General features: G+C 33.3%; 2 protein-coding genes and 1 long non-coding RNA gene across 8 annotated transcripts; 1 reads left to right on the plus strand and 2 right to left on the minus strand.

Moving 5' to 3' along the window:
* The first annotated feature begins 770 nt into the window (after window positions 1-770).
* LOC135137686 (uncharacterized) lies at window positions 771-10824 on the plus strand. Of its 6 annotated transcripts, XM_064067402.1 has the most exons (10): window positions 771-1087; window positions 4709-5193; window positions 5304-5659; window positions 5713-5908; window positions 6286-6404; window positions 6461-6736; window positions 7744-8013; window positions 8064-9521; window positions 9577-10267; window positions 10323-10824. In XM_064067402.1, exons 5-8 carry the CDS (start codon window positions 6374-6376, stop codon window positions 8429-8431), a joined length of 945 nt encoding a protein of 314 aa, XP_063923472.1. In that variant the 5' UTR covers window positions 771-1087; window positions 4709-5193; window positions 5304-5659; window positions 5713-5908; window positions 6286-6373; the 3' UTR covers window positions 8432-9521; window positions 9577-10267; window positions 10323-10824. The 6 variants fall into 6 exon arrangements, with proteins under 6 accessions (XP_063923472.1, XP_063923474.1, XP_063923471.1 ...); XM_064067404.1 differs by having other exon boundaries at window positions 4709-5659; window positions 9558-10267; XM_064067401.1 differs by having other exon boundaries at window positions 4709-5659.
* Window positions 10825-11084: 260 nt separating this feature from the next.
* LOC135137688 (uncharacterized) lies at window positions 11085-14300 on the minus strand. Its single transcript, XR_010281907.1, has 2 exons — window positions 11315-14300; window positions 11085-11261 (listed from the first exon to the last, which is right to left on the minus strand). It is a non-coding gene; the product is annotated as an uncharacterized LOC135137688 (long non-coding RNA).
* A 1085-nt stretch (window positions 14301-15385) lies between these two features.
* LOC135137689 (putative ankyrin repeat protein RF_0381) lies at window positions 15386-19606 on the minus strand. Its single transcript, XM_064067406.1, has 2 exons — window positions 15857-19606; window positions 15386-15801 (listed from the first exon to the last, which is right to left on the minus strand). Exon 1 carries the CDS (start codon window positions 19598-19600, stop codon window positions 17762-17764), a length of 1839 nt encoding a protein of 612 aa, XP_063923476.1. The 5' UTR covers window positions 19601-19606; the 3' UTR covers window positions 15386-15801; window positions 15857-17761.
* Between the last annotated feature and the right edge of the window lie 184 nt (window positions 19607-19790).

Consider the following 19790-nt stretch of genomic DNA (forward strand, 5'->3'; position numbering starts at 1 on the left):
CTGAATATACCAATTTCTAGAATAGATACGTAAATTTATGAAGCCGCTTTCGTTGTTTTGTAACAATTTTTTTGTAATGATTCATAAAAATAGAATTTTCAGTAAGAACTTGACTTTCAAAAGTTCCAAATCAAAATTTAATATTCATCCCTAAAAGGAAGCGGAATATCTTGTTAAGTAATAATTATTTAGGCATCAAAGGTGAAATCGTATCATAACGTGCTTATCCCCGTAACACCGCTAAGAGAAGTCTCTTAGTCCTGAAAGCAGAAATAAAGTCAAAAATTTATAGGTTATATTATTAGAATTCTCGTTTGGTATTACCAAAACGGTGTTGCAATTTTCCATTCATATTGCGAACAGCAATGCGAAACTTAATTTGCATATTTACAAATAAGATAGTGAGAGATTAACGTCTCTGTTATTTTAATGTTAAACAGAATATCGCTTTTTTAATTAAAAATTGACTTGAATTGAAATTTTCAGCGCTGTTGCCACTTTATTGAGGCTCAAAATATTAACGAGAATGACAAATTTCTAATTTTTTACTGATAAATAGGTAACCATTGATAGCAGTATCGTAGCGTATTGAATAATTTTAAAGTTTATTTGTCTGCGTTATATGCCAGCATGAAAATGTTACTCATCGTTATTTTACTGCAAACATTTAAATCAAATTAGGGAACGATGCATCTGCATCTGATGCATCTGCATCTGATGCATCCAGCGTTGTCTCGTTGACCTTGGAAATCTGTAGCAAGTGTAATAATATTGTGCAATACTGTCTACTGCACTTGCCGCCAACCTACCAGCCTACCACCGCGTCCCGTCAGTCTCCAATTTGTAGTTGTAACGAAGAGTCGAATGTAGCCGCTGTTGTTGTTATCACGCTATTGTTGTTTATTGTGCCATCGTTGTTTATTCTGCCATCGTTGTTTATTCTGCCATCGTTGTTTATTCTGCCATCGTTGTTTATTCTGCCATCGTTGTTTATTCTGCCATCGTTGTTATGTAAAAAAAGTGAATTTTATCACAATATGTGTGACTCGGAAGCAGGAAGTTCTGGCCTAGGTCGTTCTAGAGAAAGGTAGGTGAATAATTTTTTTTATTACGCACTTCAATAACAATAATTTCTGGTGATTCTATACTTTGGCTTAAATTGTTGAACAAAACGTGTTGTGCAGATAACGCTAGGGGAGTTCCGGCCACAGTGGTTTGGTGGTCATTTTTTCACTTAGATTTTTATACATTTTAGTTGTGTATCATTAGTCCGATGTATTTGTTGAATGACGACCGCCATTAACCACACAAAGTAATTATAAAAAAAATCAAAAACTTAATTTTAACGCAAAAGTAGTCGTAGAGTCGGGTGGCGTAAAATAAGGGCCTGAATAGAGAATACTTTCATATTTAAAAGTAAATGTATTTCAGTGTGCCATCTTTTTGAATTCAGTTAGAAATACTGTTAAATTATGTGGTTGATCCATATTGGTAATCAAGAAAAAAAGCTCATTTATCAATGACCTCAGACTTGAAAAAAATTACATCTAAAACAACATTAAAGTTCCGTTATCATAAAAATTCAGATATTTATTTCTTAGCGATCTTTCTGTTAGTGTTATTAAATTGATCTTGTTTCAACGTTTTTGCCGTAGCCTGGTATTTTTTTCTTTTTCAAATTTTTAACTTACTATTGCTTTTGTTAAAGTTTAAAAACATATGCTGCCCATAAGGAATACGAAAGTTGAAAAATGTTGTAGATTGTTTTTAGTACTTGCATTTTTATGCTGCTCTTGTAGTGATACAGTTTGATTTCAATCGATAAGCTTCTACGACAAAAACAAAATTTTTCACAAAAATGGCTTTCTAAGAGTAAAACAATAAAAATGCTAATGCTAGTTTGCTAAATTTTTATAAATACATATATGTCTATGTCAGGGTTGGAAAAAATCGGATTAAAAAAAAAATCAAAAATCAATGATTAGTTTTTAAATTACATTTTTTTTGTTTTTTTTAATGTTTTTAATTTTTCTTTGATTTTTTTAGTTTTTCGGTTACCCACAGTAATTCAAACTTCAAAAGTAGTGAGACAAAAATTAAAAGTTATGTAACTAAATTTTAACTTTTAATTATTTTTATTCAGTTTTTAAAAGCTATATTTTAGTAGTTGTTGTAATTTTCATTTTCTAGGTATTTTCATACATTCACAAATGCGGCTCTGCCTAGTTTGAATCGTGCCTCTATCGGCAAATGTAAACTGCAGCTGACGAAATAAATACTTTACGTTCCAAGAGTCTAATTCTATTAATTTTGGGAAAGTGTCGTAAAACCATTGTCAGTTTCTTTTATTGAAAGCTTGAAAGGGTCTGCATCCATTGTAGACGTAAACGTAAACATGCCAGATGCTTGTTTTTTGCTATTAATTTACGACACTGCCAAAGTTAGGAGAATTGGATTGTACTTGTAAATTGTAACGGATCTTTCGCCTTCGTGGTGTCCCGGAAAAATCTACGTAAATTGCGGCGGCACTCAGGTAGTACCCTTATTGAATTAAATTGCATTTAAAAGACTGTAACATGCATTATATGCTCGTAATTCAAAAAGAAAATTTAAAAAATCAAGAATGATTTAAATCAATGATTAAAAAAAAATACTTGGTTTAAATTACGATTTAAATCAAAAAGTCAGGCCAACCCTGGTCTAGGGACAATATCGAGTCTGCAACTTTCGCAAATGATAAAAACTACTTCGCGTCAGTTATACAACAGAACAATAAAATCGGAACGCCCTGCTATCAATTTGAATATATTTTAAGTCCATTGGCTTCAATTAATCAAAAAATTTGTCTAATGTGTTACGCAGTTATTTAACAACACAGTAGAAAAGAGTATATGTTAATAGTGCTAGTAGTGGGAGTAGATTAGAGCTTGGGTAGTTATTAAAATCTAGTTGTATTGGCTTGCTTTCTTTCTTCTTCTAACAGACCTGAATTTTATCGCAAAAATTTCATATCATTATACAGGGTGAGTCACAAAACACGCGGTCATCGATAACTCATAAATTGTTAGAAAAAAAGTCAAGCACCAAAATTTACGATACTTTGAGGGCTGTATGCTAAAATTATTTTTATTTAACTCAGAATCTTCAGTTTATTAGGGTTGGGACACTGCTTGTTTTTTTTTTTTTTAATGAAACGCCCATATATTTCTACATTTACTAGCCATTTCCTGGTTTTTATAAGCATAATTTATCATTTAAAATCGATTGCGAGGTTGCCACGTTATTCCTTTTTTTTTTAATTCTTTCGACAATGAAAGAGTTATCAAAAAAATCGCAAATTGTGTGTTACACTATTTGGCACTTTGTTGTCGTACCAATTAAATCAAATTTTAAAATACCCATTGTTTAAAAAAGTTCTGATAGTTTAATACAATTTACAAATATGGATATTTATATTTTTCCATTAGCACACAGTGTTTTATTACGATATCTTATTCTAATTTTGTGCTCATTTTTTCAATATGTCAATGTCTCTTAAAAAAGTAAAAAAAAAACATAGGAACTCTCAACTTTAAATATAGAAAATACTTAACAAATGGCGAAGAAAACAAAAAATAGAATGAGATGCGATAATAAAATACATGATGTTGTATTTGAAAAAATTGGAATATCGTTATTTGAAAATTGTAATACTTATTTTTTTGATAAACATTATGTACATGAAGATTTAATTTTATTTATACCACAACAAAGCGCGTCTTTCCACAAAATCTTGTTACACAAATTTAAAAAATAACCCTGCTGCGATTTTATTTGTGAATACTTTCATTCCCAAAAAAATTGAAGAAAATTGGAATAGCGTGCCAACGTGGCATCGGAATTTCAAAAATAAATTATCATTTCTAATAATTGATGAAACATCAAGGAACGCGCGGTAAATGACTCGCCGTGCGAAATTTGTAATATCTCATTAAAAAGTATTTTGAAAAAACTACGAATAGGTAATAATAAAAAAATTAGAATACTCTGAAAGTGAGGGAAACTCTGGACATGCACATTTAGAAAAGCAGCGATATAGAACAAAAAAATAACAAAAATGATAAGTACATATCAGCATTTTTTTAATTTTGTAATTATTGGATATATTCTTCCCATTAACAGAAGATAAAAAGTACAGTAACGTATTGTTTACGTGAAATTTAGAAATAGTAAGTTCAACATGCATGTTTTGATTTCATTTTAAAATAATTCACTTACAATTTTATGTTATACAAAGTGTCAAACGATAACACAAGCTGCATTATCACGTCAAAACAAACCAACAATTATTAAGAAGTTGGGGCCATAGTTTGCTCCAATCCGAATTAAAATACGCTTTTGAGGATCTATTAACGCAGGGTCAGAAAGAGTACTAACGGCAAAATTGGCAAGGTCGATAACAGCACATTTGCGACCCCAACTTCTTAAGGATGATTTCTTGCTTGATTTGAAGTGATACAGCTTGCGTTAACGTTTGGCAATTCAAACCTGCCATCCTGTATAAAAGTAAAAAATACGCAACTCCTAAAAAAACGGTGTATATTCAAATTGTTCCCTGAAAACAGTTTTTAATTAATCTCTTTGAAGTCACAATTTTTCAACACTAGATTATATTTTGATTAAAGTGCAACACTTCAAGTCAAAGTTTCAGTATTTATTTTTGTCGTAGTTATTGTACGAAATTCTCGAAGGGGGAATGTAAAGATCCGATGTGCAATTTAAAGCATCCCTATAAGTTCTGTCGGGACTTTCAAATGGAGAGATGTCATAGAGAGTACTGTCGATACCTTCATGTGTCCTCAAAAGATGAAATCCAGTACAGAGAAACGCTATATCAAAGCGACACCATGAGGTACGAGACGTTGAGAACATTACAAATTTCGGGCATTTGTCAAGAATTTAAACAATTCGGCAACTGTAAATACGGAAGCAAATGCAAATTTACTCATAGGACAATAGAGGAACAAGAAAATGATAAGTTTATTTGTCCAGTCTGTTTCTCCGAAATAAGCATGACCTCTTGGTGCATTTTGAACCCTTGTATGCATAGTACTTGCGAAGGTTGTTTAAGAGAATTGATTGCACGTGATATGCCTCAATGCCCTGTATGCAGAGGCCAAATAGAGGAGGGAAGTTGTCCACTTTCTTTTATTGGTACTTTTTTTTTTAATTTTTCGTCTTTGACTCCAATTTAATCGATCAGCTTCAGTAGCTCATCGGTTCGATCCGCTGAAATTTTATGTGCTATATGATCTCGTTTTTAGAATTTTAACACCCACTCCCTGCAGAGAGTTCTTAATGAAGAGATGTAGAAGGGTTCAGTGCAAATACCGCCATGAATTTATTATATGTAACAAGATCCAATGTTTGGGCAGTTTAAAGTGCATCATGGTACATAATTTAACTCCGCAGGAAATAGAGCAGGTTGAAAGTGAGGAGATGCCTTTTTCACAAAATATTAATATCGAACTGCGTCGGCTAGCCTATGTTATAACAAATAGTTATAAAGCAGATATCCAGAATCATATGTGTACAAGGGAGCTCACAAGAACAGAAACTTGTATAAGAAAAACATGTGTAGTCTGTAAGCCTCAAGAAAACTATCCGTTGCCCCTCATGAGTATGTTATGACAAAATGTGTTTGACATTTTATTTTTCACTTTTTTTTATTAGGAAAAATTGTATGCCACTCCTGTAGATTGCCATTGTTGCCCAGTAAGTCTTTCTACTTAGTCACATGCGGGCATGTTATTTGTGAACAATGCTTATCTCATGCCAGAGTGGTGGTCTTAGAAGAGGACGACACAGTTTTATATTTCTGCCCTGATCCCTTGTGCGCTTCAATGACTGAAGTCAAAAGATTGCATTGGTAAGTAGTTTCGCTTTTTGCTTTCGTAGAAAATTGTTAGAAATTTAGCTTGTGATCAGTAGTGGAATCTTGGAACTTCATTTGGTACTTATAATTATGTAATTATTCGCTTCAAACAAAAATACTTAACAAGCAGGAAAAACCCGTTTTCCGGTTTCAAAATAGAAACAAAACGGGAATTTTGTTTTCTTGCTTCAAAACAAAAAAATTAAAACACGATATTTCAAAAGTTCGATACACCAATATGTGGCAAGGTGTATCTGGCTCAAAGCAAAAAATTGTCATGTTTTCGCATTTTTTCTTTTTCGTTTCGCCCAAGAAATTTTAGAACCAGTGTTTGTGTTATGGTCTTAACGAGTTCATCACTTATTTTTCAGAAAAAAAAAACGTCTTACCCATCACCTGACATATTCAGAGGGAACTCCTAAAATCTTTCAAATATGGCATAAAACACTCAAAAAAAGGATGCTGGACAATGTTATAATGAGTAGTTCAGGTAACTCATTTCTACTCTTTATAATCAATCTATTTCATGTCAATCTTCTTCTATAGATCTGAATGTTTTGAAATTGGCAAAACAACATTTAGAGGACACAGAATGTTGGCAAGTTGATTTGGTGCGACCAATAGAAGAGATCGTTTTTGAATACGTACCCTGCAGCCGATACGAGATAAGTGACAGCGACGAAGAACCTTTCCAAAGTAATGCTACCGACGAAGAATATGAGCCAACTTCTGAAGTGTCAGAAGAAAGCGATGAAAATGGCGAAACATCTGAGCACACGAAGTCTCAGTTACAGACTTGCAAGAAAAGATTGTTTGAAGGAGGTAGGTATTTCATTAAGTAATTATAATTACGAAATATTCAGGCTTTTTGTAAAAAAAATCCAAAACGTCTTTTTAATGGCCGACTTAGATTTTTTTACTCTTGTCTTAAACTCAGGTTTCTATTTTCTCGGATTCTGATCAATTTTATTAAAATGTCAATTTTTTTTCGTTAGCTTTCTTGCTAACATTTCCAAAGATGCTATAAAAATGATTAGTACCTAACTTAACATAATAAACGTAACTTACATAATACATGTAACACTAATTACCTATACATTATACATATGCTATTTCCAATATACTTTCGTGCATAAACATAAACCAATATTACACATTTTTGAAAACAAACAACTTACACACATCCATCACATATTTTTATTCGTCCATCTGAAAAATCTTTTCTTAACTCAAATGTTAAACTCCAAACCACCAATCGGGTGTTATGTAAGTTGCAAATAAGACTTTTGGCATACCAAAACTTTTTTTTTTAAATAACTAGAAAAATTTTTTCTAGCTATGCCTGATACCTAAATGTAGTATATTTTAATATACAGGGTTAGTATAAAGTCCCGGAACGGGCGAATAACTTTATTTGAAAAGTTTTTTGCTGAAATTTTTTTTGGATATATACCTACAACATTGATTGCATTGATTACAACATACAGGTTTTTTTGGCATTTTCTGATGCAGAATAAAAAACTAATTTCAGAAATTATCAACTTGTTTATTTCTAGTGAAACAACATCTGGGTGTTCCATTAAAGTTGCCATGTTTAATTATACATCCAAAGCAAATTTCAGAAAAAAAAACTTTTCAAATAACAAAGTTATTCAAACGTTTCGGGACTTTATACTAACCCTGTATAATTCTCTGGAACAACCCAATAAATAATGTATGCAATGCCATTTGAAAAGTAAGTTACTCTCATCTGTAGAGATTTTTACAACTTACGTTATACCTAATATTAGTCGTTTATAATGTTCTAATAATTTTTCAAATATTTATAGAAGGACAAAGTTCAAGTAGTTCTTCAATGCCCACTACCTCGAACCGCAATGAAGACTTTGACTTGATGTTTACGCCATTGGTTTCGCCTGTTGAAGAATCAAACTGCAGGATTTCCGCTCATTTGACCATTTATATAAAGAAATGTTTCGTTTCAATGAAGATACACACCGTTTTACATGAAGGGCATTACGTTTGTGATGCTTGCAGTGGAGATGACAATACCATCAGCGGATTTTTGTATTCTGGTTTGCCCGCGACAGACCATAAATGTATGTATAGTAACAAAAAAATGCAAATCGAAGTTTAATTTTTGTTGTAGGTAATAAACTTTCCGACAAAAACAGAACACTTGTGCTGCTGTCTAGAAATTTTGGCGAACGTGAAATCCAAGTGAAAGTTCGTTACTGTCTCCCCGTCGGAAAATTAATAGGGGAGGAACTGCCGATTGAAGAGGAACGTAAGTTCATAACACCGTTAATTATGGATTGTGGTTCTTCTGCCCTAGTAAACCCATTAACGTCAAAAACCAAAGGAAAACGCCATTGTTGTTATTTCTGTGAACAGTTTTTTGTTGAAATGTCTTCACATATTCTTCGAAAACACAAAGATCAGGAAGAAGTGAAAAATATTATGACTATGAAAGCTAATAGTGTGGAACGGAATGCTGCGTTACGAGAGATCAGGTGAAAGGGTGATTATAATTTTAACAAAAATGCCACCTGTGAGGAAAAAATTGCTATAAGGAGAGTAGTGACAGGACAAGCCTCCAATTTAATTACTTGCCCAAATTGTTTTGGTGAAATAATGACCAGAAACTTTGCTCGACATGAACGCAAATGTACTGGACGGCCACCAAATAGAAGAAATGTGCTTAAAGAAGCTCGCTTTAAGATTATCCAGAAGGAATTTACAGCGAATTCTTTCAGTCAGAAACTTTTTCTCGCTTTCTTAGAGCCTGTTCAAGTTGGGCTAATTCTACACGAGATATTAGAAGATAAATGTTTGAAACTTGTTGCTGAAAGATATTCCTTAATGCATCGTGGTTCATACAGCGCATTAAAGAACGATCGCCAACATTTGGTAGAATGGCACGATTGATTTTAGATGTTAAAGACATAAACCCCTCCATTCTGGATTTTGAAGATCTGATACTCTATGGAGGTTATGATGCCTTACTAGAGGGAGTTTTCAATTTGTGTTCACTTGACAAGGAAACAGGCGAGTTTGGAAAGCCAAGTCTGGCAAAAGCTTTACGATCGAGTATTACATTTCTTTTAGACGCACTTAACGTTGATTATTTAACTCATAATCTTCCCACACAATGTGAAGAGCGTGGCCGTTTCGACAATTTCAAAACTCTCCATGATAAAAACTATGGAATCTATGTTGGCAGGTCAGCTGGTCGAACCAGCTTGCAAAGAAAAGCAGCCAAATTACATAATTTACCAAAGGCAAAGGACGTTAAATTATTTTCCACATTGATAGTTTCTGAAGCGGAGCAGGCGTATCAACGGTTACAGGACGGTTTCGATTTCGACACATGGCTAAAATTAGGAAAGGCTGCGTTGGCAAGAGTTATTGTGTACAATAGACGTAGAGTCAGTGAAGTTGCAAGTATGTCGTTGGAATTGTATAACAAAAAAATCGAACTTGATGATGAAATACTTCAATCCCTTCCAATGTATCAACGGGAGTTAGCGAATAAATACAAAGTTATGACTTTGATTGGAAAGCGTCTACATATATTACATGTGCTGTTGGACGAAAATCAATGCAGGTAAATGAGTACTTTGATTTTTCTACTTTTTAAAAGATTTTTGATTGTGTTGTAGGTATCTAGATATGTTTCTCCAATATCGAAAAGAAGCTGGTGTTCCCTATTCAAACAATTACCTTTTTGGTATACCTACGAGAGCGATGTTTATCGATGCTTCAGTTGTTTTAAGAGATTACTCAGAGAAATGTGGTGCTGAAGAACCGCATCTTTTACGTTCCACTTATTTAAGAAAACAAGTCGCAACCCTTTCCCAATTGTTAACAATGAATGACAATGAAATCGGTCAGATTGCAAAATTGATGGGTCATAGTCAGAAAGTCCATGAACAAGTATATCGACAAGACGAACTTTTATTTCAACTAACAGGGTGGGCAAAATTTTTGACTATCGTAGATGGAGAAGAACTCTTTTCATACAGAGGTAAAAGTCTCGACGAAATACTCACTATTGCACAAGATTTACCAGTACCTGAAGAGGATCCGGCGTTAGACGATCATATTACCTCTGAAGAATTATTAGGAGACAATCTCAGTTGGATTCGTTTGAAACTACCTGTTCAACAGAAAGTACAATCAACAGAATGGAAACGAACCTCATGCAGGAGGTATCAACAGACACTCAAGTCTCACAATCAGGTGTGATAGAATGTTATACTACAGACAATATTACTGAAGTGCCTTCGGATCGTCGAAAGTGTGACAAAGTTACACATACTACACAAGAAGCGCTTTCTGAAAAAGTAGGGGGTACGTATGCTGAAAAGTCTAGAAAATTGTATATCATTGCTGATATTTTTTATAGCGAGAGCCAGTACTGAAGACCGGAGGATTGAAACACCAAAGAAAAAAATATCGAGTCACAGGGGAACTTTGAACACGAAGTCACCAAAATCGCAGAAATCACCAAGAAAAACGACAATCGCGGAGATAAAGCAGAAATTGCAAATAACTCCTGTAAAGAGAAGAGGAAAGAAACCATTCACCTCAGAGCAAATGTCTTTAATGCAGAGACATTTTTCGCAATACATATCCAGGGGTCATTTGGCACCACCGAAGCTGTGTGCAGAATTTGTTGAAACGAACCAGCTCTTCTCTGATCGCAGTGGTCGAGACGTGTACAACTGGATCCAGTATCAGAGAACTAAGCGAAGATGAAACTAGTGGATCAGCTGTCTCTTTTGTTTTTTTTTTTGTTTTGTTTACAAGTTGTGATAATTTTTGATATTTTTGTAATTTTAAACACTGACTTTACATGTTAATATTGTATTAAATTTTATAATATAATAAAAAATGTCTTAAATTCACAGCTCGTATTTTTAACTCGAGAGTAAACACAAACGTGCAAGTAATTGCTTTCTGCAAACAGGAATGCAGAATTGCAAAACCGTTGAATTCGAGACTAAATAAACGAAAATATAAAACTTAAGATTTGCATTGCTGTTCTCAAGATGAAAGCTTAATTGTAAAGCCGCTGTGTTCTGTTGTAAGTGTTGCAAATCATTGCGAATGTAGTATGCAACCAACCTTGCTCAATTTTTCGTTTAATTACATGAAAACATATCAATTTCCGAATTTTAAATCAAATAGATTTATTCAAGCTTTCATGTTTACAATATTTTGTATAAATGTTAATTATAATATGATGGTGGAGTTGTCAATGTCCAAGTAGACATCCTGGTAAATTTTTCAACACAGTCAGGATAACACATAAACGTTCCACGGGGCTAGAGAATATTCGGGCCTAAGAGACTAGCTGAGACACACACAAATTGTGTTATGCCATTTCTGACTTACCAACTTCATCGCCATCTGAATATGAGTAGAATCACTATAAAGCCATTAAACTCTTAGGCCGGTGTACCCCCTTCGCCTGCTAAGATGTGTAATAATGGCACGGGCCTAGAGCGTTGTATATCGTCATGGCTATTATTATTATTATTAAAAAGTTGGCACCATTCATTTATATCTTCTCTTGTTAAATTTTTCTATGAGAATAACATCAAATTTAATTTGTTACACGAAATCAAATTTAAAGGGATTTTATTATATGTATTTGTGCGGTTAATGCAAGTTTTTTACTGCCTAAAACTGACTTGTAAAAACTTGAAAGATTGGCGATTTTCTGATATAGCCATCCTTCGTCTCTTACCGTTATCACGACTATTTTGTCATGTTTATTCAAATTAACCCTCATCTTCGTTACAACTATTGAAAAGGTTTGATCAAATTTTGACAAATAAAATTATTATTGTAACTCATGTCAGTCAGGGGAGGCTGCCCGTTTTAATTTGCAAGAATTTAGTCGTTATTTCAATTGAGCACTTAACTGTACCTACCTTTGAATTTTAAACATTTTGTACCAAACTCATTGTTATAAACTTTCTTAATTTTATTATAACCCCAGTTATGACCTGAAAATGACCGGAATTCAGGCAAATATTGATATACGTTGACGACTTTCGACAAAAAACGACTTTCGAAATTTTAGAATTGCAGCATAGAGATTCGTCTGTTATTATCCTTTAATATGGCCTCACCCCCCATGAGCTTAGTGTGACTATTGATCATTTATCCACTTTACACCTCTCTCATCTGTTTTGTGCTAATGTACCGTGACCAACATGATTAAACTGTCCGAGAAACTAACAGAACAATCTTTTAAATATGGCCATTACTCGTTCTTTTAAACATAAACATAGATTTTACAGAACAGAACCTTACATTTGTAGAAAATTGTACTGAATTTTGTCAAGACATTTTTTATATATAACTTGAAAGGTTGATTATTTTCAAGCAGAACAAAGACGAACTGAGGAAAACTCTTATAATATTTAAGACCCACCACTGACCCGGAAATGACCGGCATTCAGGCAAGACTTCTATCATTACGGGTACTAAGACCAAGTAATGATATGCATTGATTAGATTAATATAATTAATATTATTATTATTATTATTATAAAGGATTATTCCTTTATTGCCCAACAGGAGAAACCCCTATAATAGAACAAAATAAAATCTTAAATTAAGTACATTCTTCACACTATATGTAATAAAACAATATAAACATTAGAACAAAAACAAGTTCAATATAAATATAATATATCTAATTGTCTACTCAAAATATTATCCTAATTAACTAAATTTTCTCAAAAAATATATAATATGTATACTGTTGGCATTCCGGCATAAATTTTATACCTACTGGTGAATTCCTTAATACATTGGACTCAGGCGTTGGGAAGTTAACGCTAGCCCCCCAATATAATTTAAAGACAATGAAAAGTTACCACCTAATAATAATAAGAAGAATAAATAAACAATTCAGTCAGATCCAATAATGATCGGAAGAGGAATTTTTCAAGGCGACTCTCTTAGTCCGTTATGGTTCTGCTTAGCAATAAATCCCCTCTCCGATATCCTGAACAGCTGCAATTATGGGTTCAATATAAGAATTAACAAACAAAGAGAAAACAGAATAAGTCACTTGCTGTATATGGATGACATAAAAATATATGCAAGTACACAAAATCAGTTAACAAATCTATTAAATCTGACTGAACAATTTTCCGGTGATATTGGTATGTCTTTTGGTATTGAGAAATGCAAGACCCAAGCAATCAAAAAAGGCGTCCAACACCAAGTACCACATATAACCCAGAATAACGAAATAATCGAAGCCCAAGAACGAAACGATACATACAAATATCTGGGTTTCTGTCAATCATCCCACATCAATCATACCAAAACGAAAACACAGTTGAAAGATCAATACCTAGCGAGATTAAAATTAATATTGAAGACACAGTTAAATGGAAAAAATTTAATGAAAGCAGTAAATACATTCTGCGTTCCACTGCTAACATATTCTTTTGGAGTCATTAAATGGTCCAAAACTGATCTTGAAAATTTAAACATCGCAACAAGGAAAATCTTCACACAGTATAGAAGGCATCATCCAAAATCGTCGATTGAAAGATTCCCATTACCAAGACAGAATGGAGGAAGGGGTTTCCAGAACCTAGAAAACTTATGTCAGAGACAAATCTCAGATTTGAAGAAGTATTTCTTTAAACGAGCGGAAAGAAATGAAATGTTTCGCACCATCACAAGAGCAGATTTGAACCACACACCCTTAAATCTGTCGAACACCGAAGAAATCCACACCCCCACACAATAGATAAAATAATAAGTGGGCTAAAACAAAAACAACTTCATGGAAAATTCCACAAAGACTTAGAAGAAACTCATGTCAATAAGAAGATGTCATTGATTTGGTTAAAAAAATCAGGTTTGTATGCCGAAACAGAAGGATTTGTGTTTGCTATTCAAGACCAAGTAATTAATACCAAGAATTACAAAAAATACATCATCAAAGATCCGAACATAAGAAACGACTGCTGTCGCCTCTGCAAAGCAAAACCTGAAACGATCCAGCACATAATCTCTTCCTGCAGCATCCTAGCACAAACTGACTACAAAGCTAGACACGACAAGGTCGCCAAAATCATCCACAAAGAATTAGCAACACTTATGAACTTAATCGACGATACGACACCCTATTACACTTACATTCCATCTCCGTTCCTTGAAAATAACAAATACAAATTATACTGGGATCGCACAATACTTACAGACTTAAACATTACAGCTAACAGACTAGACATCATACTTATTAAAAAACACACGAACGAAGCAATTCTCATTGACATTGCTATTTCTAACACAAACAACATTATTCAAACATACCACACCAAAATTTCAAAATATCTACAATTATCGATAGAAATGAAATCCATGTTAAATCTTAAAAAAATTTCAATTCTACCCCTAGTTATCTCTAATGTAGGTGTAGTTCCAAATAGCTTAGTTGAGAATTTAAAGTCTTTGCATTTGAATGATTCAATAATTGTCAAAACTCAAAAAGCTGTTTTGTTAGGAACATGTCATATTGTTTCTTGAACAGTCTGATCATGTCAGTCAGATTAGATTAGCACCAGTAGGTCAGAGTAGCGTAGGTCACTTTCCAAGTGATGCACGGATAAATGGTCGGTAGTTACGCTAGACTTTTGGGGATGGGGTGAGATTAGAGAATAATAGCAGACTAATTTGTATGCTGTAATTCTAGAATCTCGAAAGTTGTTCTGTTAATCTAATCAATGCATATCATTACTTGGTCTTAGTACCCGTAATGATAGAAGTCTTGCCTGAATGCCGGTCATTTCCGGGTCAGTGGTGGGTCTTAATATATATTTCCTTCCAGACTTACAGTCTATAGCGGAACGTAAGTACAAATTAGAATTCGCTATAATAACATGTAACTAATAAGTAATAAATGATATGACGTATATACAACAAAAAAATAAAAAATACAACAGGGTGGTACACAACGCTCTAATTAAGCGTGAGGTCATTATACAAAATCGCAAATAATTTTTTTCTTATGTTAACTTTACAGAAGTTATCATAAAATATGTCTAAAACTTTTCCTACACTGATATTATAAAGCGTAAGAGTAGTTATTAGTGGACTGTTGAAATGATGTTGTGTTCACGAAATATCAAAATAAAAAGTTATTGATGTTCGATTATTTGTTCTTGGGCAGACAAAATGTAACAAATCTAAAAGCACTGGGCAGTTTATTTGGCCATGAATAAGTTTTTGTAAAAAAATTAGAGATGCAACTTTTCTACGGGTCCATAGTTGGTCTTCATTAACTGCACTGCATAAAATATTAGTTTCACAATAAAAAGAGGGATACAAATGAAATATTTTTAAGTGCAAATATTTGCAAAATTTCCGCAATACATTTTCTAACATAGTAATATAAACCTGGTGATAGGGGGACCATATAGTACTACAATATTCTAACTTAGATCTTATTAATGTATAAAACAACAATTTAATACATAATAGTTTAGAGCTAGCACCAACTAGCACCAACTAGCACCATTAGTCTTATAGCTAGCACCATTAAACAAACTAAATAAAATAATTGAAAAGCCCTGAAAAAATAACTCGCATCTATAATTCCCAATCGTGGCCGGAAATAAACTATCTTTGAAAATTAAAACATTACAATCATCCATTACTTATAAAATGTCATGTTTTCTGCATTGAACAGAACAAATTTGTAATAAAGGAGTTATAATTTTGACAAAAAGGAAAAACTTGCGACGGTAATATTTTAATATGATCGTAAAATTAGCATTATATTATCCTGTAGTAGTCTTGTAGTGCAAACTGTCGTCGTCAAAACGGACTCTTTTTAATCAAGGAAACTGTAAATCTTCCATTAGTTCTATTTCGTTCCGATATACACGGTATTTAGGTTACCTTCCCCGTTTTTTGTACGGGCAGCTAGCTCCTCGTTAAAAGTTGTTTGTAGTAAGATATTTGTCGAGGTGTGTCGTCCAAAGAGAGAGATACATTTTTGTAACACACGTTGTTTTTAGGACTTTAGCATTACGTAACAAGTTTAGTACGTCTAACTCGCTATTTAGTGTAACTCTTACAGACCTGGGCCGAAGACTGCCCTTCACAAATCGACCAAGGTGCTGGATATTTAAATCTACATTATTATAATTGAGATCAATTGTGGAAAGTATATTATTAAGGGAAGACTTATCATTCTCAAACAGTCTAACGATTAATTGCTCCTTAGGGTCGCTGTCACTGATATAGTCTTGACATTCTTCATCAACACCGAAAATTATTAAATTAACTTTTCTCTTTTGCCGTTCAGTGAATTCCTGAATAACATCTTCAAATTGCACATCTTTGGGTTGAACAGTCGGCAAGCTGGATTTCAGTTGACTGATTGGAGTTTGACTATCGTCTTTGATTTTATTAATATTAGCAGTTATTTGCTCTGGAAACGCGGTTATTGGAGTTTTAAGATCTTTGAGTTGACGTATATTAGTGTGACAAGAATTACAAACAACTTTTACAACTTTGGATTTAGCACGAGTCAATTTAACGTCATGTTCATTAAGTCCTACATAGTTCATATGCAAAAATCTTTGACAGGCATCACAGTTAATATAGTTAGTATTTTCTTTAATAGGACCAGTACAATTCGCACAGTTGTTCATTATTGTTGCATAAATCGGCAGGGGACAGAAATAACGAAGACACTCAACTTCACACCTTGAGGTCGATCAAGATGACTTACTTCTGACACAGACAGGGAAGACCTCGGTAGGGTGTATGTAGAATGACAAAAGGAATTGCCGAATTAAAAAAGAACAAAAAGTACGATGTGATAAGTACAACTGCAGCTACGAAAAAACTGATAACTGTATTATCACTGCTGTTGAATGTTCAGTACCAATCGTACAGTTATGTACAACCAAATATGTTTCTTACACTTTGTGGCCACAAGAAGAAAATATTACCTGCTTGCAGAACCAATGTGGCTCTAGTTAGATAATCAACCATACATTAATCACACTTTTTTGAACTCCAGTAATCCACAAAAATTCGGAGCTATAAAACACCACACTCTCTCACTCAACGTGCGTCTGTCTTATACTAAGGTAGTTCTTTCATTATCATTTTATTGCTATAATATAAAATATCAGTTGGTTTATAGGTCAATAAATAAAAGATAAAAGAAATTGTTAACTTATTTCAGCAGCTAAAGATTACTGCCTAACCCAGATAGGAGAAGTTAAACAATTTCATGATGATGATTAATAAAAAAGTTTATCATTGGGAAGTGTTGATCACGGCATTATTTTAGAAGACTTTCAGTGAGAAGTAGGTAAGTACTTCTACGCTAAGGTGTCTTCCAGCATCCGTTTTAACATGAGATTCAATTGAAATAATAATATTTTCACTTTTCGCATATGTAGATAGAAAGAAGAAATGCTCCATCCATTCTTTTAGACCACAACTCTAAAAGTTTTTCTTTTGGAAAAGGTAATATTTGGGACACTTTGGTGGGTAGCTTGAAGTATTCCAACACTTTGTACATACGTACGAAGACATTAAAAACAACAATAATTACAACAGAATAAGCTCATGTGTTGACTAAACTTGGCTTCATTAAACAGATTATAGCTTTATGGGAAATACATATATGAGCATTTAGAAAAATAAAGTATATATTGAAAGGAGTCAGTTTAAGTTGTTTAAATTCAAGAAAAACATTGTTCAAGTTCTAGAAAAAGTGGACTAAACAATAATTGAAAAATATTTAGACCTTTTAGAAAAGAAAAATAGTGTTTAAGGTTCAAATTAAATAAAAAACAGCATCACTGAAAGATCGTAAGGGGTACAACTTGCATAGCTTGATGTCAACTGAGAGTTATATAGCAAATTGCCGACTTTGGAATGGTTTTTACTAGAAGCTAACTGAAGAGGGGTCATGTTATTCTGTGTGGTGGCATTAACGTTACAACCTGAATTAATTAACAACTCTACAATTTTACTGTGGCCATTTTTAGCTGCTGCATGTAAAGCTGTCCATCCTTGTTCATTAGTAGCGTTTACATTAACATTTGCTTCAATTAACAATTTGACAACCTTATCTCGGCCATTTTGAGAAGCAATGTGAAGAGCTGTGAAACCTCTCTCACAGACGGCGTTTAAATCTACCTCTTTCTTAATCAATAACTTTACAATTTCAGCGTGACCTTTCATGGATGCTAAATAAAGGGCTGTGGAATTTTTAGAAGTACGAGCTTCGATTGCGTTAGACTTGTCCTTAATATGAGAATTGACATCTATCGGTGCAGCGATTAAGAGTTTTACAATTTTGTGGTACCCTTTTTCACAGGCGATGTGTAGTGGAGTAAATCCTTCTTTATCGGTTAGATCAATTTTAATATTTTTGTTTTTCAGTAATTGCTTAACTACTTGATCATGTCCATAAAAACACGCTAGGTGTAGTGAATTCCATTTACATTCATTGGCTATGGACGTTATCTCACGATACGTCTCTCTCGCTTTTCCTGTTACTGCGACGTGGTCCAATAAAACTGTTGTCATATTAATATTCCCATAACTCGTTGCCAAAAAAAGTGGCGTCACACCATTTCTACCATAATTTATTACTGCCTTGTATTTTGTTACAGATAGTAATTTCAGCAAGCAATCATATTGATTATTTTCCACTGCCAGATTCAATAAACTGCCAGTCCTTGTTTCTATATATTTTACATCTTCGAACAAATCAAACATCCAAGGGTAACCAACTCTTACGGCATAATACAACAGACTGCATTGAACATCACTACTTTGATTATTTATATAACCGATTTTCTTTTCTTTATCTATCAGAGCAACTGTGTGCAAACAGTGACATTTTTTAGCGTATTCCAAAGAATCTTCGGCTTCTTTAACATCATAAAATGTTAATAAGTATTCCAGCAGTTCTATGTGCTCTGCACTCTCTTCTTTAATCGAGGACGTAATTTCGTCATTTAACATATAACACTCTTTTATAGGCTTAAAAGTCAATAAACGTTTCAAAGGACTCGTTGTTTTAGTCTCCAAAACTGGATAACGTTCCCCCCAAGAACAAGCCACCTGTAACACATTTCTTCCTGCATAATCTTTTTCTTTTAGGATCTGGTCCTTTGAGGATTTTTTTAAAACTTCCAAATTATTGTATAAAACAGCAATATGAGCTGTTGAGTTTTCTGCTAAAAGCAAATCGAGAAAACGTCTAATATTTGTATAACGTTTTTTAAAAATATATTTAGATAAAGCATTAATAACTGTCGACGAATTTTTTTTGACAAACTTTGCAAAATAATGTGCTGCAAAATATTCAAATAAAGAAATGTGTATAAATCGTTTTCTTACCGAATCTTCGTGGTCTTCGGTTTCTGAGAAAAATCCAAGCCAGTCGAAAACGCAATCTTTTGACTCATCTATTTTTAAATCGAGCAAAAAATCATCATCTTTTAATAACAAATTTAGAGCGACTTTCTCATATGTATCAATACAGATTTGTAAAAAATCTGCTTTGAGACGACAAGTTGTGGGTATATCTTGGTTAGTGCAAAACAGATTAAATCTTTGTTCAACAAAATATTTATATAAATTTGGTAAAAAAGATAACTCTTTCATTTCTGACGCATATTTTTTAAAATCTTCCCGAAAAAGTTCTGTTAGCATAAAAAGTTGCAACGGAATACTCAAGATGTTTGTGGAATCGTAGAATGTAACATCACTCCTTATTTTATTAACCACCTCATCTAATTCTTTCTTACTTAAAACTGGGTTTAATCGTTTACAAATATAATCATCTTGTTCCTCA

Source organism: Zophobas morio, unplaced genomic scaffold (genome assembly GCF_036711695.1).
Source record: "Zophobas morio isolate AGI-343-1 ecotype UQ-CSIRO unplaced genomic scaffold, CSIRO_AGI_Zmor_V1 ptg000029l, whole genome shotgun sequence".
Taxonomy (NCBI): Eukaryota; Metazoa; Arthropoda; class Insecta; order Coleoptera; family Tenebrionidae; genus Zophobas; species Zophobas morio.

Bases quoted from the DNA above. Each gene is read 5' to 3' on its own strand.
- LOC135137686 (XM_064067399.1), top strand. From the start codon at position 8,830: ATGGCACGATTGATTTTAGATGTTAAAGACATAAACCCCTCCATTCTG. The intron at 9,522-9,576 runs GTAAATGAGTAC...ATTGTGTTGTAG, and splicing joins TTGGACGAAAATCAATGCAG to GTATCTAGATATGTTTCTCC.
- LOC135137689 (XM_064067406.1), bottom strand. From the start codon at position 19,600: ATGAAAGAGTTATCTTTTTTACCAAATTTATATAAATATTTTGTTGAA.